Below are 21,484 nucleotides of genomic sequence, written 5' to 3' on the forward strand. Positions count from 1 at the left end.
TGCGAAGGCTCCGTCTGGCCGCGCTTGCGCAGAACGGCAGATAGTCCCCCGCAGCATCCCGTTCGTAAGTAGGAGTTGTTCCCCCCTGTATAACCTGCATTATGGCAGCTTTGTTACGCGAAGGTTCAGGCTCCAGCTCATCCATCCTGTCAGGGAAATTAATGATCCAAAGGGTTTACATCGTTCATGCACACGTGTGACTGTTCTCTAATGGCTATGGCCCGCTCCTTTAAGACCAAATAAAAATCGGAGTTCTTCCTGTAGATAAAAAGTTTCGAATTCTTCAGTAAGTCTGCAAGTAAATCTGCAAGTCCAATGCTGCCACCTGCTGGTTATAAATGGGAACTGCCTCGCAGGTTCTGTAAACAAGAATTCACTGAAACATTTAGGCCCCTTTCACACGGGCGACTCCGTGTAGCGGACTCCGCTTTGCTCAGCGGGGGGGAATGGCTCCAATGATCTCCGCCGAGCAGGAAGATGACAGGTCAGTCTACGCTCACTGTGCAGAGACAGGCACGGTCCCACTCTCCTCTATAGGGAAGATCAGGTGGAAATAGACAGCCTGTCTGTTTTCATCCAATCAGATCCGAACCTCCAGGCGGATGGAAAATTAGGTCCACCATCCTTCTGGATTTTGCGGGCAGAATCGGCGCGGATATTGGCGGCTTGTCAGCAGACATGTGTCATGAGTTCCCAAACTGTGGCTATGGATGGAGGGGGGGGCAAAAGGTCCCAAACCAGAGGTTATGGATGTGGAGGGGCAGCCCGGGCACCCAACCCTGGAGGGCAAGAGTTCCTTAACTGGACCATGGCCAATAATGGAGGGGCCAGATCTGAACTGTGTAGGGGAAGAGTTCTAAACCGAATAGGGGGCCCACTCCAGACCCAAGCCTGGGGGGGGGGGGGGGGGCAAAAGTTACAGAACTGAGCCCTGGCTATGGATTGGAGGGGGCAGCTCAAGCTCCAACCCTAGCATGCAAAAGTTCCTGAACTGAGGCTCTGCATGGGAGGGGTGGGGCAGTTCAGACCCCAACCCAGGGGGGCAAGAGTTACAGAACTAGACCCTGGCTATAGATTGGGGGGGGGGGGGCAGCTCGGGCAAGAGTTACAGAAAATAACTAGACCCTAGCATGCAAAAGTTTCTGAACCAAGGCTCTGGATGGGAGGGGGGCAGCTCAAGCAAGAGTTACAGAAATTAACCCTGGCTATGGATGGGGGGGGGGGCGGCAGCTGGCGGCAGCTCAGGCCCCAACCCAGGGGGTGCAAGAGTTACAGAACTGAACCCTGGCTATAGATGGGGGGGGGGGGGCGGCAGCTCAGGCTCCGACCCCAACATGCAAAAGTTTCTGAACCAAGGCTCTGTATGGGAGGGGGGGGGCAGCTCAGGCTATGCATGGGAGCACAAGGTAGTAACCTGAGGTTATGGATGGGGGGTAGCCCAGATACCAACCCTGGTGGGCAAGAGTTCCCCAACTGTACCGTGACCATGGATTGGGGGGGGCCAGCTTGGGACCCAAAGCTGGGGAGCAAGGTGAACTGTGTTCTGGGGGGGTTAAGCTTCAACTTTGTAGGGGGAAGAGTTCCCAAACAGAACCGAGCCTCAGGATAGGGGGCAAGTTACAGAACTGAGCTATGGATGGGGGGGGGGGGGGGGGCAGCCCAGGTTCCAACCCTGGCATCCAAAAGTTCCTGAACCGAGGCTCTGGATGGGAGGAGGGCAGCTCAGGCCCTAACCCTGGATGGCAAGAGTTACAGAACTGAACCCGGGCTATGGATGTGGGGAAGGGGGGGGTGGCAGCTCAGACTCCGACCCTAGCATGCAAAGGTTCCTGAACCGAGGCTCTGGATGGGAGGTGGGCAGCTCAGACCTCAACCCTGGGGGGCAAGAATCATAGAACCGAACCCTGGCTAACGATGTGGGGGGGGGGGGGGCAGCAGCTCAGGCTCCGACCCTAGCATGCAATATTTCCTGAACCAAGGCTCTGCATGGAAGGGGCGGGTGAGCTCAGGCCCCAACCCTGGCTATAGATTGGGGGGGGGGGGCAGCTCAAGCTCCAACCTTAGCATGCAAAAGTCCCTTAGCTGCGGCTCTGGATGGTAGAGGGGGAAGCTCAGGCCCCAACCCATGGGGGCAAGAGTTACAGAACTGAACTGTGGGTTTCGGTGGAAGGGGGGTGGAGGGATCAGGCCTCAACCATGTAGGGTAAGATTTACCAAACTGAACCATGGCTATGGATGGGGGGGGGGGGGGCTGGCTCAGGATCTAACCCTGGTAGGCAAAAGTTCCCAAAGTAAACTGTGGCTATGGATAGGGGAGGGGGGGGCTGTATATGTTTCTACGTCAAGTAAACCCACATAGGAGTTCTCAAGAGCTTGCACAAAAGCATAAGAGAAAACCACGGGCAACAAATACAAGCTGCAGAGTTTAACCACTTGGGATCCGCGCTATGGACGAAAGACGTCCACAGCGTGGCTCTCAAGTGCCGGGTGGACGTCCTGTTGTTTACATTCCCCCTGCGCGCCGATGGGGGGGCGCAGCGGGGAAGCACTGTGCCCGGCGCATCGCTAAGAAGCTGATGCGTGTGCCTGGGGGCGGCGATGTCCGCCAGGTACCCGCGATCGGCGGTGACAGCAGGGACGTGGAGCTCTGTGTGTAAACTAAGAGCTCCACGTCCTGTCAGGGACAAAGCATCGGTCACCCCCCCCAGTCAGTCCCCTCCCCCCACACAGTTAGAACACACCCAGGATACACATTTGACCCCTTCCTCACCCCCTAGTGTTAACCCCTTCACTGCCAGTCACATTTATACAGTAATTTGTGCATTTTTATAGCACTGATCGCTGTATAAATGTGAATGGTCCCAAAATTGTGTCAAAAGTGTCCGATATGTCCGCCGTAATATCGCAGGCCTGACAAAAAAAAAATCATAAATCTATCCCCTATTTTGTAGGCGCTATAACTTTTGCGCAAACCAATCAATATACGCTTATTGGGATTTTTTTTAACAAAAATATGTAGAAGAATACGTATCGCCTAAACCGAGGGAAATTTTTTATTTAAAAAAAAAACTAATTGGGATATTATTATAACAAAAAGTAAAAAATATTGGGCTAGATTCAGTAAGAAGTTACGTCGGCGTATCTGTTGATGCGCCGCGTAACTTCTAGGATGCGTCGGCGTATCTTTTTTCTGTATTCAGAAAGCAAGATACGCCGGAATTTGGCTAAGATCCGACTGGCGTAAGTCTTACGCCGTCGTATTTTAGTTGCATATTTACGCTGGCCGCTAGGTGGCGCTTCCGTTGATTTCGGCCTAGAATATGCAAATGAGCTAAATACGCCGATTCAGAAACGTACGTGCGCCCGGCGGATTTGTTTACGTAAGGCTTTTTCCGGCGTAAGCTTACTCCTGCTATATGAGGAGTATCCAATGTTAAGTATGGACGTCGGGACAGCGTCGAATTTTGCGTCGTTTACGTAAATCGTTCGCGAATAGGGCTGGGCGTAAATTACGTTCACGTCGAAAGCATTGACTATTTGCGACGTGATTAGGAGCATGCGCACTGGGATACGTTCACGGACAGCGCATGCGCCGTTCGTTAGAGACATCATTTACGTGGGGTCATGTTTTATTTACATTAAAACTAACCCACCTCTCCACAATTTGAATTTTAGCGCGCTTACGCCGGCAGATTTACGCTACGTCGCCGTAACTTAGGGCGCAGGGTCTTTGTGAATCCAGCCCCAGCCTCACTAAGTTACGGCGACGTAGCGTATCTGAGATACGCTACGCCCGCACAAACTTAGGGCGTGCTATCTGAATCAAACCCATTGTGGGGGTTTTTTTCGAAATTTTCTGTCTTTTTTTTTGTTTATAGCGCAAAAAATAAAAATCGCAGAGGTGATCAAATACCACCAAAAGAAAGCTCTATTTGTGGGAAAAAAATTATAAAAATATAATTTGGGTACAGTGTTGTCATTCAAAATGCGTCAGCGCTGAAAGCTGAAAATTGGTCTGGGCACGAAGGGGGTTTAAGTGCCCAGTAATGACGTGGTTAACCACTTCCAGACCTGCGCACGACGATGTACGTCCATTTTTTAAAGATTGATATCTCGGTAACGGCAGCAGCTGCTGCCACAACCGAGGTATCAATCTTTAGTGTGCGCGGTCCGGTACACGATAACGGCGGTCTCCGCGGCGGATTCGCCGCAAGATCGCCGTTATTGGTGGCGGGAGAGGGCCCCCTCCCCATAGCTCTGCTGGGCGGAAGTGACGTCAAAACGTCAGTCCCGCCCAGCCTCTTAAAGAGACAATTTTTTTTTTTTGTCATTTGAAAAAATGACATTTCCAATTTTTTTTTTTTTTTTTTCTTTTTTTGCATTTAAGCCTAAATATGAGATCTGAGGTCTTTTTGACCCCAGATCTCATATTTAAGAGGACCTGTCGTGCTTTTTTCTATTACAAGGGATGTTTACATTCCTTGTAATAGGAATAAAAGTGATACATTTTTTTTTCAGTGTAAAAAGTAATAAAATAAATAAAAATAAATAAGAAAACCCAAAAAAAAATTTTTTAAAGCGCCCCGTCCCGACGAGCTCGCGCGCAGAAGCGAACGCATACGCGAGTAGCGTCCGCATATGAAAACGGTGTTCAAATCACACAAGTGAGGTATCGCCGCGATCGTTAGAGCGAGAGCAATAATTCTAGCCCTAGAGCTACTCTGTAGCTCAAAAAATGCAACGTCTAGAATTTTTTTTTCTTTCTTATTTTGTTTATGTAAAAAAAATTTTATTTTTTTATTTATTTTTTTATTTACTTTTTATGAATACAAACACAATATATTTTTCTATTGAATTTCCCCTTCCCTCCCTCCCCCCCTATTCCCCCCCCCCCCTCCTCACCAGATTTGGCCACTTTATAGGTTTTTATCAGGGATTTCTGTACCAGCCCTCAGATTTTCAGCATAGCTCCATGACCTCTTAAATTCTCTCCAATCGTCCCATTTTTTACTTTTACTTAGATCTTCCATCCTGTATGTCTCTTCCACGGCGTCAATCCACTCCCATATCATGGGGCATTCTGTCTCTTGCCATTTTCTGGGAATTAGCCTTTTTGCCGCGTTCAATAAGTGTGGCACCAGTGATTCCCTGTATCTTCTAAGGCCTATATCGCCTCCATGGAATAAGACCGTCCAGGGATCTTTTTTTATTTTATTTTTTGTTATCTCTTCTATATACATCAAGATCTTCTCCCAGAAAGTCTTTACTTTGGGGCATTCCCACCATAGATGTGCCATGGTTCCTGGGGTCTCGCAGCCTCTCCAGCAGTTTTCGGATTGGTCCTCTTTAAATTTGCTTAATTTATTAGGAGTTATATACCATCTGGCAATACATTTATAGTTCGTTTCTGCCGTTCGGCTATCTACTGCTGAAGAGTGTGTCAGTTTTAACATTTTCTGTAGTTGGGTCCTGTCGTGCTGTGATTTAAGTTCCTTTTCCCATTTTTCAATGAATGGGGGTATCGCCCTCTCGTCGGTCTGCAGTAGTATCTTATATATTTTTGATATGGTGCCTTTGGCGTTTTCCGTTATACATAATTTTTCCATTTCTGTTAGCTGTTCCCCTGTTCTCAATGGGGATGGTAATTTCTGAACAAACCGACTGAGTTGTTGATATCTCCACTCATTAATTTCCATCAAGGTTTCTTTCTGTTTTAACTCTTCATATGTTATCAAGTGTCCATCTTTAATTATATCTCTTAATCGTGCTGTGTCATTTTTTATCCAATTCCCTCCCACTTGTGTTTTCCCTGGTGCAAAGTATTCGTTATTTTTTAGTGCTATAAGGGGTGAGTTAAACTTACTATCCATTTTTTTTTTTTTTTTTAACTGTGTCCCAAATTTTTAGTGCATTTTTTGTTATATGCATGTATTTTCGTGCTAAATTTTCTGTGTCTAGGGGGATTCCATATTATCGTGTCTAATCTCACCTTAGATAGTGCGCTCTCTAGACTGACCCACCTTTTTTCTTTGTTGACTCTGGCCCACTCTACTACTCGGGATACCACTACTGCTTCGTAGTATTTTTTTATGTCCGGCACTGCGAGTCCCCCCTTGTTTTTTGGTTGTTTTAGAGTCTGTAGGGAGATTCTATGCTTCTTAAAATTCCATATGTAATTCATGATGAGTTTGTTTAACATATTAAGAAGCGGCTTTGGGAGGGCCAAAGGAATCATTTGAAATTTGTATACGACTTTTGGCAATAGGACCATTTTACAGAAGTTTATTCTCCCAATCCATGAGATTTGTCGGTTTTTTACCCTTTTAATTTCACCCTTAATTTCGTCCAATAGAGGTACATAGTTAATCTCATAGATTTTCCTGATTGTATTTGCCAGCCGTATCCCTAGATATTTGAGTTCCTTTACCCATGGAAGTCGGAGCACCATTCTTAACAGCCTTTCCTCTGTTCTATTAATATTTACATTAAGGATTTCTGTTTTAGTGAGATTTAATTTAAAATTTGAGATTTCTCCATATTCCTCGCATAGGATCAAGAGCTTTGGGATTGATGTTATAGGGTTCACAACGTAGAAGAGGACGTCGTCCGCAAATGCCGATAGCTTATGTTCTTCTTGATCGATTTTTACTCCCTCTATGTTTGGGTTATTGCGTACCCTAGCCAATAGTGGTTCAAGAGATAAGACGAATAGGAGTGGGGACAAGGGACAACCCTGCCTTGTGCCGTTTTTCATCGTGAATGATTTTGAAAGGCTGCCGTTTACTTTTATTTTTGCCGTTGGTGACCGATAGAGGGCTCTGATCCAGTCTAGCATCCTCAGGCCGAAGCCCATATTTTCTAGGACTCGTAACATGAGTCCCCAGTCTACCCTGTCGAATGCCTTTTCGGCATCTATCGACAGGAATAGACCTGGGGACCCATTTTCCCTCATTTTTTGAAGGATCAGTAAGGCTCTGAGTCCGTTGTCCCTTCCTTCTCTCCCTTTAATGAACCCCGTCTGGTCTGGATGGATCAATTTGCCCATCTCTCTCTTAATTCTCTCTGCCAGTACTTTGGAGAACAACTTCATATCCGCATTTAGCAGGGATATAGGTCTATACCCTGCACAGTTTTTAATATCTTTGCCTTCTTTGGGAATTACTGTAATAGTTGCCTCAGAGGCCTCTCTACCCAGGCAATAGTCTCTTCCAATTCCGTTAAAGTATCTACAAAGCACTGGCAGAAGGATCTCCTTGCATTTTTTATAGTATAGGGCGGTGAAGCCATCTGGCCCTGGGCTTTTGCCTGACACACTGGCCGTCAGGGCCGTTTGAATTTCCTTAACTGTGATAGGTTGATCCATCAGACTCCTGTCGGTTTCACTCATTTTTATCAGTCCTGCTTCTTCCAAAAATGTTGTAATCTTATCTCTTTTCTCCTCCTCCGATCGAATCGTCTGCTCTACTGCATATAGTTTTTCATAGTATATTCTGAAAGTTTCCGCGATGTCTTTTGTTGTGTGTACCTCCTTCCCTTTCTCGTCTTTGATCTTCTCGATGTAATTTCTTGATTTCTTTTTCTGTACCATCCTAGCAAGGTGTTTATTTGTTTTATTTCCCCACTTGTATTATTTCCCCACTTGTATCTTTCTTGGGCGATAAGATGGAACTCTCTTCTCGTTTCTTGGTCTAGTAGTTCTTTAAGTTCGTTTCTTTTTATCACCAGTTCATGGTATAGTTCTCGGTTAGTATCCGTTACTTTATGTTTTTGCTCCAATCCGTATATCTCCGTTATTAATTTTTCCCTTTTGCGGCTTTTTTCTTCCTAGCACCTTCAGATATTAAAGTCCCCCTGATTACCGCTTTATGGGCGTCCCATAAGATAGCTGTTGATATTCCGTCTGTATCGTTTGTCTTAAAGTATTCTTCCAGGTCTTTTTTAACCCTTTTGAGGCTAGTCTCCTCCGCCAGTAGGGCCTCGTTGAGTCTCCAGATCGTTTTTGGCCTCTCGTTTCCTATGATTCTCAGGGATACACTGATTGGAGCGTGATCAGATATTGTCGCCACTTCAATTCTGGTTTCGACAACCATCTCCAGTATGCTGTGGTCTAGTAAGAAGTAGTCAATGCGAGAATAACTTCCGTGTACCGGTGAGTAAAAGGTATAGTCTCTGTATCCCGGGTTTAGGATTCTCCATATATCTATCAGTTGGTTTCTATATAAGCTGTTTTTTATCTTACTTGTCTGTGTGTTCCCGAATTCCTGGATCTGTGAGGTCTTGTCTATTTTTGGGTCCATGCAAAAATTTAAGTCTCCTCCCAAAATCACCTTTCCGGCCCTAAAGTCTCTTAATTTTCCTAGGATCTCTTCAAGGAATTTTATTGGGCGATCGTTTGGTGCATATATGTTAACGAGGGTGCATTCCATTTCTTCTATTCTCCCTTTTAAGAAGAGGTACCTCCCCTCTGGGTCAGTCATTCTGTTGTTTAATATAAAGCGTGTACCCTTAGCTATCCCTATTGCCACTCCTCTGGCTCTTTTAGAGATCGTATCCCCGTAATACCAAGTTGGATAGTCTTGAGAGTATAGTCTGATTTTAGAATCAATTGTGAGATGGGTCTCTTGTAGAAATGCTATGTCTGTTCTGTAATTTTTCAATTCCTTTAATATTTTATGTCTTTTCGCGGGATTGTTGAGGCCTTTTACATTATAGGATAAGCATTTGATTACTGGCATTTCTTTTTTTTTCCTTTTTTTTTTCTCTTCATCTTCAACCCTATAACTGGCATTTCATTTTCCCTATACTTTTTCTTGTTGGCCAATCTGGTGAGATCTCCCCATCCCTTATCCCACCCCCCCAAACCCAAAAAAAAACCCTCCCCCCCCACCCCTCTCCTCCCTCCCCTCTCCCTCCCCCCCCCCCTTTGGCCACCTATTGACCTCCAAGTCAGTTACCATGTCCTGGCTTGGGTCTCTCCAGGTGGGGCTGGTATTGCCTCCTCCCACTCGTTGACTTCGAGTGGGCCAGAAGGGGTCCTACCGACTCCTCTTTAGTAGGGTACAGGCCTCATCATTCTCCCCTCTCCCCCCCCACCCCCCCCCCCCCCCTGGTGAGTCGAGGGATGGGGAAAAGAGAGAAAGGGGAGCCAAAGACTCCTCTTTAGTAGGGTACGGGCCTCATCATTCTCCCCCCCTCCCCCCAACCCCCCCCCCCCACCGAGTCGAGGGACGGGGACAAGAGAGAAAGGGGGAGCCAAAGAAGAAGAAAGAAAGCGCAAAAGTAAAAGAGAAAAAGAAAGAAAGAAAGAAAGGAAAGAGAGAGGCAGGAAGGAATGGAAGAAAAGCCGACAAGAAAAGGACAGAATCTTTCTCTCCGGGGTCTACGCCCATCCCGGTAGATCAGGGGGCTGGATTTCTAATCTATTACAAAAGTCCTTTAAATCTTCAGGGAATCTTAAGATCGCAGACCTCCCTTCTTTTGTTGCTGTTAGACAGGCGGGGAACCCCCAGTTGTATTTGATTTTCTGGGCTACAAGTTGATTTAGAAGTGGTTTTAAGAGTCGCCGTCTTGCCAATGTATCTGGAGCAAGATCTGCAAATATCTGGAGTTCTAGTCCTTGGTACTCTATAGGGGGGGCCCCCTTCAGCTTTTTCCAGATCCTATCTTTATCCTCATATAGCTGAAACCTTACGATTACATCTCTAGGTCGATCGGTCTCTGCTCTTCTGGGGTTTCCCACTCTATGTACTCTTTCGATCATAATTTGTTCCTCTGGGGCACGTTTCATTAAGGGATTAAATATCTTCTGTATAGTTGTTTTAAGCTCTTCCCCTTTCTCCTCTGGTATAGATCTAATTCTCAAATTCTGTCTCCGATTTCTGTTCTCCTGGTCTTCCTGTCGGTACATGATTTGTCTCTGTTGGAGTAGTACCTGCTCAAGTTGGGCCTTTAAAGTGTTGGATTCCATCTCTTGCTTATCCGTCTTCTCTTCCACTGACTCTATTCTAGATAGAAGGTGTCCCAAGTCTGTCCGTAGGGTCTGTATCTCCCCTTTGATAGCGTTCTCTAATCTAGTCTCTAGTCTTAGAAACATACCTTCCATTTCATCCCTTGATGGGGACTGTGGAGCTGACCGGGGTTCATCCATCCTGCTAGCTTCTGAGTCGCTCTGTGCGCCTCCTTCTCTTGAAGCTTCTCTTGAGTCTCCACTTTGAGGTTTCTTGTTTTCAATTTCCCTTTCCCTCTCCCCCCCTCCCTGTTTTTGCTTTGCTCCTTGTGGTCGAGGGGTGTCATCTTTGATCATAAATGATCTAATTGAGCTTGTGGTTGTTTTATCGCTAGGTGTCTTCGGGGGTCCCCCTTTTGTAGATCTACTTGCCATCCTGTGCATTTCCTCCCCCCTCTTTCTAATTCTCTTACCCAGCTCGGCCCCTTCTCCTGTCTACTCTGCTCTCTCAATTCTGCCTCTACGCTTATACGTATCTCTGATCGCGTCTTTGGGCGGGGGGAGCTATATGGCTCTACGTTAATGGGGTAGGGGGGCAAGAGAAAAAAGGATCAGGTCAATTTTCTAATCAAGATCCTTTCCCCCATCAAGGTTTTTTATTATTTTTCTCTGTCACACCTCGTATGTTAATTGCTTCTATATATGTCCCTGCGGTCGTGCGGATAGATATCCTTGACCAATCACTAGGATATTACTTGTATATACAACAAAAAAAAGAGAAAATAGACATAGAGGGTGGCCAAAACGGGGAGATAGGCACAAAAACGGAGGGCCACAGGGCCTGCTTGGCCGATTTCAGGGTTCCAGGTTTAAAGGGGGTTTTTACATGTACTGTGTTGGTTACCTTATGTCTTATGCAGGGGGGGGGGGGTGTATCCTTATAAATGCAAGACCTTTTTTAGTTTGGGGGTTTATATTTTAACCCCTTTTTTTTGCCCCCTATCCATGGTCAAGCTCTCTTCCTGGTCCTCCTGATCCTCCTGCAGTGCCTTACTAAGCTTAACAAAACTGTATGCCAAAATGTCAGGAGGGGCTTATTCTCCCCTACCGTCTTTTACGGTCAGAATTTACCCCTCAATGAGATATCGTGCCCATCCAAGGAGTATTACATGAATTTTCAATGTTCTAAGTTCAGAGTTCAATTTTTCCGAGGACTACTTTAAGTGCCAAACCATTAGATTTCATACCGCGGCGTATTGCATGGGTTTTCAGGGTACCATGTACAGAGTATTGAATCTTTTTAATTCAAGTAACTTATTCAATTGGGGAGTTGCTTTTTTAACCCCTTCTAGCCTCATAACCATGAACGAGCTCATTACATAACATAACCCATATGCAGTGCTTGACCGTACTATATGCTGCTGGGATGTTCTTTTATACAGTCAGAATACAGTCCTGTCGGTTCACAATTTGCTGTATGCAACCTAATCTTTAACATCAGTTCTCATCATCTCTTAGGATACACACTTCTTTGTTTTATATGAGAGTATTATATATAGCCCTTATCTGACCTTTCAACCATCTCTCCTTAGCCGCTTGGTAGTCAGCATAAAACTTCCTTTACATCTCCCATCAGGGGTTTCCCCAGCCCCTACCTTACCTCCGTGCTTCTATCTGAAGCCTGTAGGTTACCGGAGATGAGGGTGATGAGGGTGCCTGTGTAGGCTCGGCAGCGCAGCGGCGCGTGTCTCCTTTCCTGCTTCCAACCATCCGCTCCTCGCAGACTGTATAACCTGTGAGGGGGGCCGCGTGTGTCCTTAGGTTTCACCCTCTGATGCTGCGGTACGATGGAGCCTGTTGGTGCGGCTCTCAGCGCACGGCGTGTCAGGCTGGAAGCTGCTGTCTCCTCCCTTCATTCACCTCGGCGGTCCGTCCTCCCCGCCGTGCAATCCCATAGATGTTTCTCACCTCCCCACCTACGAGTGCGCGCGCGTCCTTACGTGCACGTGCACGCCATCTCAAGAGGGGGCGGCTCTGACGTCTAGAATTTTTTAAACATCGCCTATCGAGATTTTTAAGGGTAAAAGTTTGACGCCATGCCACGAGCGGGCGCAATTTTTAAGCGTGACATGTTGGGTATCATTTTACTCGGCGTAACATTATCTTTCACAATATATAAAAAAAATCGGGCCAAATTTATTGTTGTCTTATTTTTGAATTAAAAAAAGTGATTTTTTTCCAAAAAAAGTGCGCTTGTAAGACCGCTGCGCAAATACAGTGTGACAAAAAGTATTGCAATGACCACTATTTTATTCTCTAGGGTGTTAGAAAAAAATATATATAATGTTTGGGGGTTTTAAGTAATTTTCTAGCAGAAAAAAATGTTTTAGTCTTGCAAACACCAAATCTGAAAAACACCTAAGGTCTGGAAGTGGTCAATAACTGATATTTTGCAGCAGTATCATAGAGATCCAGTGCAGCAAATAGAAGCCACTATTGGTCAGTGAGGCTGTGCGTCACACAAGGGGTTCAAAAGTAAGTTGTAGGAAAAGGACTGCTGCTTTCCGCCTGCTTTTTTTCTTAGAAAGCAGCCACAGCCCAAGTAGAAAAGCCTGTCCTCTGCAGATAAGGATCCTTGTGTAGAAGAAGTGGTCTCTCTGCAGCAGTCCGACACCCCTTCCTTCCTAGGATTTATGTCGCAGAATGTGCACCACCCAAGGGTCATTTTAGGAAAAAGAAACCCCTTACTAGGAATTCATTGAGGAAAACTGACCATATGGTCATAGATCCGTGTAGCAAGTATTGTAGTGTCATGAATAATTCTGACTCCCCTGTATGTAAATGACTCCCCTGTAAAATACTGTACCCCAGTCGCTGAAACTTCCCCATCCCGGACGAGCCCCCATGCAGCACTCACTTGTTGAGGTTGACATCCTTCCCTAGCTCATGAGCTTCCACGAGCTGTTTAATGATGTCAGAGATGGTCTTCATCATCAGCTCACCCTTGCTGAGCTCCCCTGCAGGAGATAAAAATTGCAATATGAGATATTAGAAGACGATGATGCCCATCCTACTACAAGTAACACAGCCATGGACCTACAGATGAGTCCTAGAATCCACCCACAGACCGGAGAGGGCAGCTGTTCTCATGGGGTTCTGAGCACCTACAGAACAAACCATGTGTGGAGTGCACCACAAATTCCATTTACACTTCAGACGTTATACGTTTATATCAATTAGGAGGAGATGGAGGCCCAAGCTAAAAGATAGAGGCCACCACAATTGAGAGGAGACAGAGGCCACCTATGCTAATCATGGACAATGTAAAGATGGAGGCCCAGGCTGAAGGAAACAGGCCCCTACCGCTAATCAGAGACAATGGAGAGGAGATGGAGGCCCAAGTGGGGAGGAAGAGGCCACCGCCACCACCACTACTCAGTGACAACAGAGAGAAAATGGAGGCCCAAGCTGAAAGGAAGAAGTCACCAATAGTAACCAGGAAAAATGGAGAGGAGATGGAGGCCCAAGCTGGGAGGAAGATGCCACCACCACTAATCAGGGACAACAGAGAGAAGATGGAGGTCCAAGCTGGGAGGAGGACGACACCACCACTAATCAGGGACAACAGAGAAGATGGAGGTCCAAGCAGAGAGGAGGACAACACCACCACTAATCAGGGACAACAGAGAGAAGATGGAGGTCCAAGCTAAAACAAAGAGACCAAATACCACTAATCGGGGACAATGGAGAGAAGATGAAGGTCCAAGCTGAAAGGAGGAGGTCAGGTCAGCACCACTAATCAGGGACAACAGAGAGAAGATTGAGGTCCAAGCTGAGAGGAAGATGCCAATACCACTAATCAGAGACAATGTGGAGAAGATGGAGGTTCAAGCTGAGAGCAAGAGGCCAATACCACTAATCAGGGACAACAGAGAGAAGATGGAGGTCCAAGCAGGGAGGAGGAGGACACCACCACAAATCAGTAACAACAGAGAGAAGATGGAGTTCCAAGCTGAGAGCAAGAGGCCAATACCACTAATCAAAGACAATGCAGAGAAGATGGAGGTCCAAGGTAGGGTTGCCACCTCATCCCTTTAAACCCAAACACATATTAGTTACACAGGTTCTGTGGCTGATTAAGGTGATAATTAAACCCACTTGGTGCCTTATCAGCATTAAATTAGCCTCAGAACCACAAGAAGTGTAATTAAAATGTGTTCAGGTTTTAAGTGATGAGGTGGCAACCCTAGTCCAAGCTGAAAGGAAGAGGCCACCATCACTAAACAGGGAAAACAGAGAGAAGATGAAGGTCCAAGCAGGGAGGAGGACACACCACTAATCAGAAACAATGGAGAGAAGATGAAGGTCCAAGCAGGGAGGAGGACACACCACTAATCAGGGCCAACAGAGAGAAGATGAAGGTCCAAGCAGGGAGGAGAAGGACACACCACTAATCAGAAACAATGGAGAGAAGATGAAGGTCCAAGCAGGGAGGAGGACACACCACTAATCAGGGCCAACAGAGAGAAGATGGAGGTCCAAGCTGAGAGGAAGACACCAATACCACGAATCAGAAACAAACAATGGAGTGAAGATGGAGGTCCAAGCGGAGAGGAAGAAGCCACCATTACTAATCAGAAAAATGGTGAGGGGATAGGAGGTCCAAGCTAAGAGGAACAGGCCACCAATACTAATAAGGGACAACGGATAGAAGGTGGAGGCTACTACCAATAATCAGAGAGAATATGGTGGCCCAAGCTGAGAGAACAAGGACAGCACAAGTAAACAGATCCAATGAAGACGCAAGCTAAAAAGGAAGAGGCAACCACCACTAGCAGGAACAATGGAGAAAAGTTGAAGGCCCACGATGAGAGGAAGAGACCATTATCACTAATCAGAAACAAACAAACAATGGAGGCCCAAATTGAGAAGAGGAGGCCACCACTAGTCAGAGACAATGAAGAGGGATACCCAAGCTGAGAGGAAGAGGACACCATCACTATTTAGAGACAATGGAGAGAAGATGGAAGTCCAAGGTGAGAGAAAGAGGCACCACCACTAATTATAGGACAATGGAGAGAAGATAGAGTCCCGAGCTGAGGGGAAAAGGCCACCATCACTAATCAAAGACAACAGAGAGAAGATGGAGGCTGAGCTAAGAGGAAGAGGCCATCACCACTAATCAGAGATAATGAAGAGGAGATGGAGACCCAAGATGAGAGGAAGAGGCCACCACCACTAATCAGAGATAATGAAGAGGAGATGGAGACCCAAGATGAGAGGAAGAGGCCACCACCACTAATCAGAGACAATTGAAAGAAGATAGAGGTCCAAGCTGAGGGTAAGAGGCCACCACCATTAATCAGAGATAATGAAGAGAACACCACTATTAATCAGATAATTGAGAGAAGATGGCGATCCAAGCAGAGGGGAAGAGACCACCACCACTCATCATAGACAATGTAGAGAAGATGGCGATCCAAGCAGAGGGGAAGAGACCACCACCACTCATCAGACAATGTGGAGAAGATGGGAGGTCCAAGCCGAGAGGAAGAGGCCACCACCACTCATCATAAACAATGTAGAGAAGATGGGAGGTCCAAGCTGAGAGGAAGAGGCCACCGCCACCACCACCACTCATCAGACAATGTAGAGAAGATGGGAGGTCCAAGCTGAGAGGAAGAGGCCACCGCCACCACCACTCATCATAGACAATGTAGAGAAGATGGGAGATCCAAGCTGAGAGGAAGAGGCCACCACTCATCATAGACAATGTAGAGAGGATGGGAGGTCCAAGCTGAAGGGAAGAGGCCACCACCACTCATCATAAACAATGTAGAGAAGATGGGAGGTCCAAGCTGAGAGGAAGAGGCCACCACTCATCATAGACAAATGTAGAGAGGATGGGAGGTCCAAGCTGAGAGGAAGAGGCCACAACCCATCATAGACAAATGTAGAGAGGATGGGAGGTCCAAGCTGAGAGGAAGAGGCCACAACCACCACTCATCATAGACAATGTAGAGAAGATGGGAGGTCCAAGCTGAGAGGAAGAGGCCACCACCACTCATCATAGACAATGTAGAGAGGATGGGAGGTCCAAGCTGAGAGGAAGAGGCCACCACCACTCATCATAGACAATGTAGAGAGGATGGAAGGTCCAAGCTGAGAGGAAGAGGCCACCACCACTCATCATAGACAATGTAGAGAGGATGGGAGGTCCAAGCTGAGAGGAAGAGGCCACCACCACCACTCATCATAGACAATGTAGAGAGGATGGGAGGTCCAAGCTGAGAGGAAGAGGCCACCACCACCACTCATCATAGACAATGTAGAGAAGATGGAGGTCCAAGCTGAGGGGAAGAGGCCACCACCACTCATCATAGACAATGTAGAGAAGATGGAGGTCCAAGCTGAGAGGAAGAGGCCACCACCACTCATCATAGACAATGTAGAGAGGATGGGAGGTCCAAGCTGAGAGGAAGAGGCCACCACCACTCAGACAATGTAGAGAGGATGGGAGGTCCAAGCTGAGAGGAAGAGGCCACCACCACTCAGACAATGTAGAGAAGATGGAGGTCCAAGCTTAGGGAAAGAGGCCACCACTCATCATAGACAATGTAGAGAAGATGGAGGTCCAAGCTGAGAGGAAGAGTCCACCACCACTCATCATAGACAATGTAGAGAAGATGGAGGTCCAAGCTGAGGGTAAGAGGCCACCACCACTCATCATAGACAATGTAGAGAAGATGGGAGGTCCAAGCTGAGAGGAAGAGGCCACCACCACTCATCATAGACAATGTAGAGAAGATGGGAGATCCAAGCTGAGGGGAAGAGGCCACCACCACTCATCATAGACAATGTAGAGAAAATGGAGGTCCAAGCTGAGAGGAAGAGGCCACCACCACTCATCATAGACAATGTAGAGAAGATGGGAGGTCCAAGCTGAGGGGAAGAGGCCACCACCACTCATCATAGACAATGTAGAGAAGATGGGAGGTCCAAGCTGAGAGGAAGAGGCCACCACCACTCATCATAGACAATGTAGAGAAGATGGGAGGTCCAAGCTGAGGGGAAGAGGCCACCACCACTCATCATAGACAATGTAGAGAAGATGGAGGTCCAAGCTGAGAGGAAGAGGCCACCACCACTCATCATAGACAATGTAGAGAAGATGGGAGGTCCAAGCTGAGAGGAAGAGGCCACCACCACTCATCATAGACAATGTAGAGAGGATGGGAGGTCCAAGCTGAGAGGAAGAGGCCACAACCACCACCACTCATCATAGACAATGTAGAGAAGATGGGAGGTCCAAGCTGAGAGGAAGAGGCCACAACCACCACCACTCATCATAGACAATGTAGAGAGGATGGGAGGTCCAAGCTGAGAGGAAGAGGCCACAACCACCACCACTCATCATAGACAATGTAGAGAGGATGGGAGGTCCAAGCTGAGAGGAAGAGGCCACCACCACTCATCATAGACAATGTAGAGAAGATGGGAGATCCAAGCTGAGAGGAAGAGGCCACAACCACCAAATTGTAGACAAGAGGCCACAGTCACCAATGACAATGGTGACACCAAGACAAAGAGGGGTGAATCTCCCCAACGCGGACACCGAAAGCCCAAGAGGAATGATGAGGTGTGAGGCCCCCTGTACCTCCATGTCAGGGAGGAATGATGAAGTGTGAGGCCCCCCTGTCAGGGAGGAATGATGAGGTGTGAGGCCCCCCTGTCAGGGAGGAATGATGAGGTGTGAGGCCCCCCTGTACCTCCATGTCAGGGAGGAATGATGAGGTGTGAGGCCCCCTGTACCTCCATGTCAGGGAGGAATGATGAGGTGTGAGGCCCCCCTGTACCTCCATGTCAGGGAGGAATGATGAGGTGTGAGGCTCCCCTGTACCTCCATGTCAGGGAGGAATGATGAGGTGTGAGGCCCCCCTGTACCTCCATGTCAGGGAGGAATGATGAGGTGTGAGGCCCCCCTGTACCTCCATGTCAGGGAGGAATGATGAGGTGTGAGGCTCCCCCCTGTACCTCCATGTCAGGGAGGAATGGTGAGGTGTGAGGCCCCCTGTACCTCCATGTCAGGGAGGAATGTACACCAATCATATAAACACACTGACAGTAGTAGGGAGCGCAGGGGTCTTAATCACTGGGAGCAACCAATCAGATGGAGCCTACTGATATAACAACTGTCAGCACACATGTGATTGGTTGCAGTGTGGAGGGGTGTCTCCTCTGTATTATAGTCCATCCCGGGGCTCCCCCTAGGACTACAAGTCCCAGCATGCCCCGCCGGTCAGTGTGTGTGTGTGTGTGTATACAGCGTACACAGAGCTCACCATGCTTCTTCCGCGGTGGCTTCATCTTCTCCGAAAACAGCGTGAGGACGTAGGTGAGAGCGAACCAATCCCAACACACAGCTACGGCCTGAGAGGAGGGGCACGCTTTCACCAATAGCCAATCATAAAGCGCTGCTGTCTTAGAGGCGTGACAAATCTTCCTCAATAGCCAATCAACGCTAGCTACGGTCTGCGGGTCGGGACAAACTTCTAATAGGGAATCAGCAACACGCTGGCGCTTTATGGGCGGGACAAACCTAAGTCAATAGCCTATCAGCAAAGCGTATCGTTCTTCGGGGAGGGACAAACTTTCCTCCGTAGCCAATCATGCATAACGTGCAGTGCGATCTCAATGTGCTGACATCACACAGGATGTGTATATGATAGTGACATGGGAGGAACATCATCATTATTATTATTATTATTATTATTATTATTATTATTATTATTAATAATAACAACAATTACTAATATATAAAAATAATAATAATGATAACAAACAATATTAATAATAGTAATATTACTTATTATAATTATTTATTATAGTAATTAATAATAATATTATTGATCGTAATAATATAAATAATAATTAGTAATATTACTATTATTAATATTGTTTGTTGCTATTATAATTATTATAATGTATTATTAATTATAATAATCACAATAATAAAATAATAATACATATTATTATTATTATTATTAACTGTAACAATAATAATAATAAATCATTATAATACGTGTTATTAGTATTATTAACCACTTCCCGCCCGGCCTATGGCCGATTTACATCCGGGAAGTGGTTATGAAATCCTGACAGGACGTTCTAGAACGTCCTGCAGGATTTCATGCCGCGCGCGCCCGTGGGGGCGCGCATCGCGGCGATCGGTGATGCGGGGTGTCAGTCTGACACCCTGCATCTCCGATCTCGGTAAAGAGCCTCCGGCGGAGACTCTTTACCACGTGATCAGCCGTGTCCAACCACGGCTGATCACGATGTAAACAGGAAGAGCCGCCGATGGCTCTTCCTCACTCGCGTCTGACAGACGCGAGGAGAGGATAGCCGATCGGCGGCTCTCCTGACAGGGGGGGTTAGCGCTGATTGTTTATCAGCGCAGCCCCCCCTCGGATCGCCACACTGGACCACCAGGGATGCCCACCCTGGAGCACCAGGGTGGGCAAAAAAAAAAAAATGACAAAAAAAAAAAATGACAGAAAAAAAAAAAAAAAAAAAAAGCATAAAGAAAAAAAAAAGATGCCAGTCAGTGCCCACAAATGGGCACTGACTGGCAACCTGGCAAAAATCAGTGCTGCCACCCCAGTGTCCATCAGCGCCACCCCAGTGTCCATCAGCGCCACCCCATTGTCCATCAGTGCCACCCCAGTGCCACCCCACAGTGCCCATCCATGCCCAGTGCCCACCTATCAGTGCCCATCTGTGCCACCCATAAGTATCCATCAGTGCCGCCCATGAGTGCCCATCTGTGCCGCCTATGAGTGCCCAGTGCCGCCCATGAGTGCCCATCAGTGCCGCCTATGTGTGCCCATCAGTGCCGCCTATGTGTGCCCATCAGTGCCGCCTATGTGTGCCCATCAGTGCCGCCTATGTGTGCCCATCAGTGCCACCTATGTGTGCCCATCAGTGTCGCATACCAGCGCCGCCAATCAGTGCCACCTCATCTGTGCCCGTCAGTACTACCTCATCGATGTCCATCAGTGCCATCTCATCGGTGCCCATTAGTGCCGCCATATCAGTGCCCGTAATTGAAAGAGAAAACTTATTTACAAAAAAATTAACAGAAAAAAATAAAAACGTAATTTTTTTTCCAAATTTTCAGCCTTTTTTTAGTTGTTGCGCAAAAAAAAAAAATCGCAGAGGTGATCGAATACCACCAAAAGAAAGCTCTATTTGTGGGGAAAAAAGGACGCCAATTTTGTTTGGGTACAGTGTAGCATGACCGCGCAATTGCCATTCAAAGTGCGACAGTGCTGAAAGCTGAAAATTGGCTTGGGCGGGAAGGTGCGTAAGTGCCTGGTATGGAAGTGGTTAACATTGTGATTATGAACATCATTATTATGTATTTTTAATATTACCAATAATAATATTCATCATTAATAATCACAATAACCATAAATAATTATACTAATTAATGATACTGATTATTCATATTGTTTTGCATTATCATCATTATTATATTTTTTTATATTATTATTATTATTATTATTATTATTATTAATCACAATAATAAAAAAAATACATGTTATTAATAGTATTATTATTAATATTTGTTATGATCATCATTATTATGTATTAGAATTCTTATTATTAATTGATAGTAACAATAATAATACATAATTATAATACGTTTTATTAGTATTATTAACATTGTTTGTGATTTATGAGCATCATTATTATGTATTATTATTATTATTATTATTATTATTATTATTATCAATAATAATATTCATCAATAATAATCACAATAACCATAAATACTAATACTAATTAATGATACTGATTATTAATATTGTTTTGCATTATCACCATTTAATATTATTATTATTATTATTATTATTATTATTATTATTATTATTAATAATAATATTATTATAAGTAATATTACTAATATCAATATTGTTTGCTATTGTCATTATTATTCTTATGTGTTTTTCATTAATATTCAATCATATTAATAAACATTATTAATAATCATTCATATTACTGCTGCAGCTTGGCAACCTTTGTAGAGGGTCTGTGTGCTTTTTTTTAAAAAATAAGGTGGGGGAGATGAAATTTAAATTAAAACTCTTTTTTTCCTTTGCAAATGTCAGTGCTTTAAAAACACACACACACACACACACACACACACACACACACACACACACACACTCACTGCTCCCAACCAAATTGTGTTAATGTAAAAAAAAAAAAAAAAAAATTGACACATGTTGCCTAGCTTTGCATCCAATATTTGACAGCACACTAATATTTGGAAGATTGTAATAGTCAAATGTTACCAGCAGGTGGCAGTCATGTACCATAAATCATCATTACAGCTAAAGCACTGGCTATTTTTTTTTATTTTTATTATTATTATTATTAATTCTGCTAATTAAATTGGAAAGGACATTATATTTTTAAACCCCCCATTTTAACATTGATTTTCGGTGTGTGAACACCTTTTGGTAGTGGCTG

The 21,484-nt window shown here is 45.7% G+C and overlaps 1 protein-coding gene across 1 annotated transcript in view; it reads right to left on the reverse strand.

The window, feature by feature from the left end:
* ELP3 (elongator acetyltransferase complex subunit 3) overlaps positions 1–18,389 on the reverse strand; it is a 210,073-nt gene extending 191,684 nt beyond the window's left edge. The window contains exons 1-2 of the mRNA XM_040348125.1: positions 18,289–18,389; positions 12,864–12,963 (exon numbers count right to left, since the gene is read on the reverse strand). Of these exons, the coding sequence (XP_040204059.1) occupies positions 12,864–12,963; positions 18,289–18,313 (125 nt within the window). The 5' untranslated portion in view covers positions 18,314–18,389. The remainder of the gene's footprint in view (positions 1–12,863; positions 12,964–18,288) is intronic.
* Positions 18,390–21,484: the final 3,095 nt, after the last annotated feature.

This window comes from Rana temporaria, chromosome 4 (genome assembly GCF_905171775.1).
Source record: "Rana temporaria chromosome 4, aRanTem1.1, whole genome shotgun sequence".
Classification (NCBI taxonomy): domain Eukaryota; kingdom Metazoa; phylum Chordata; class Amphibia; order Anura; family Ranidae; genus Rana; species Rana temporaria.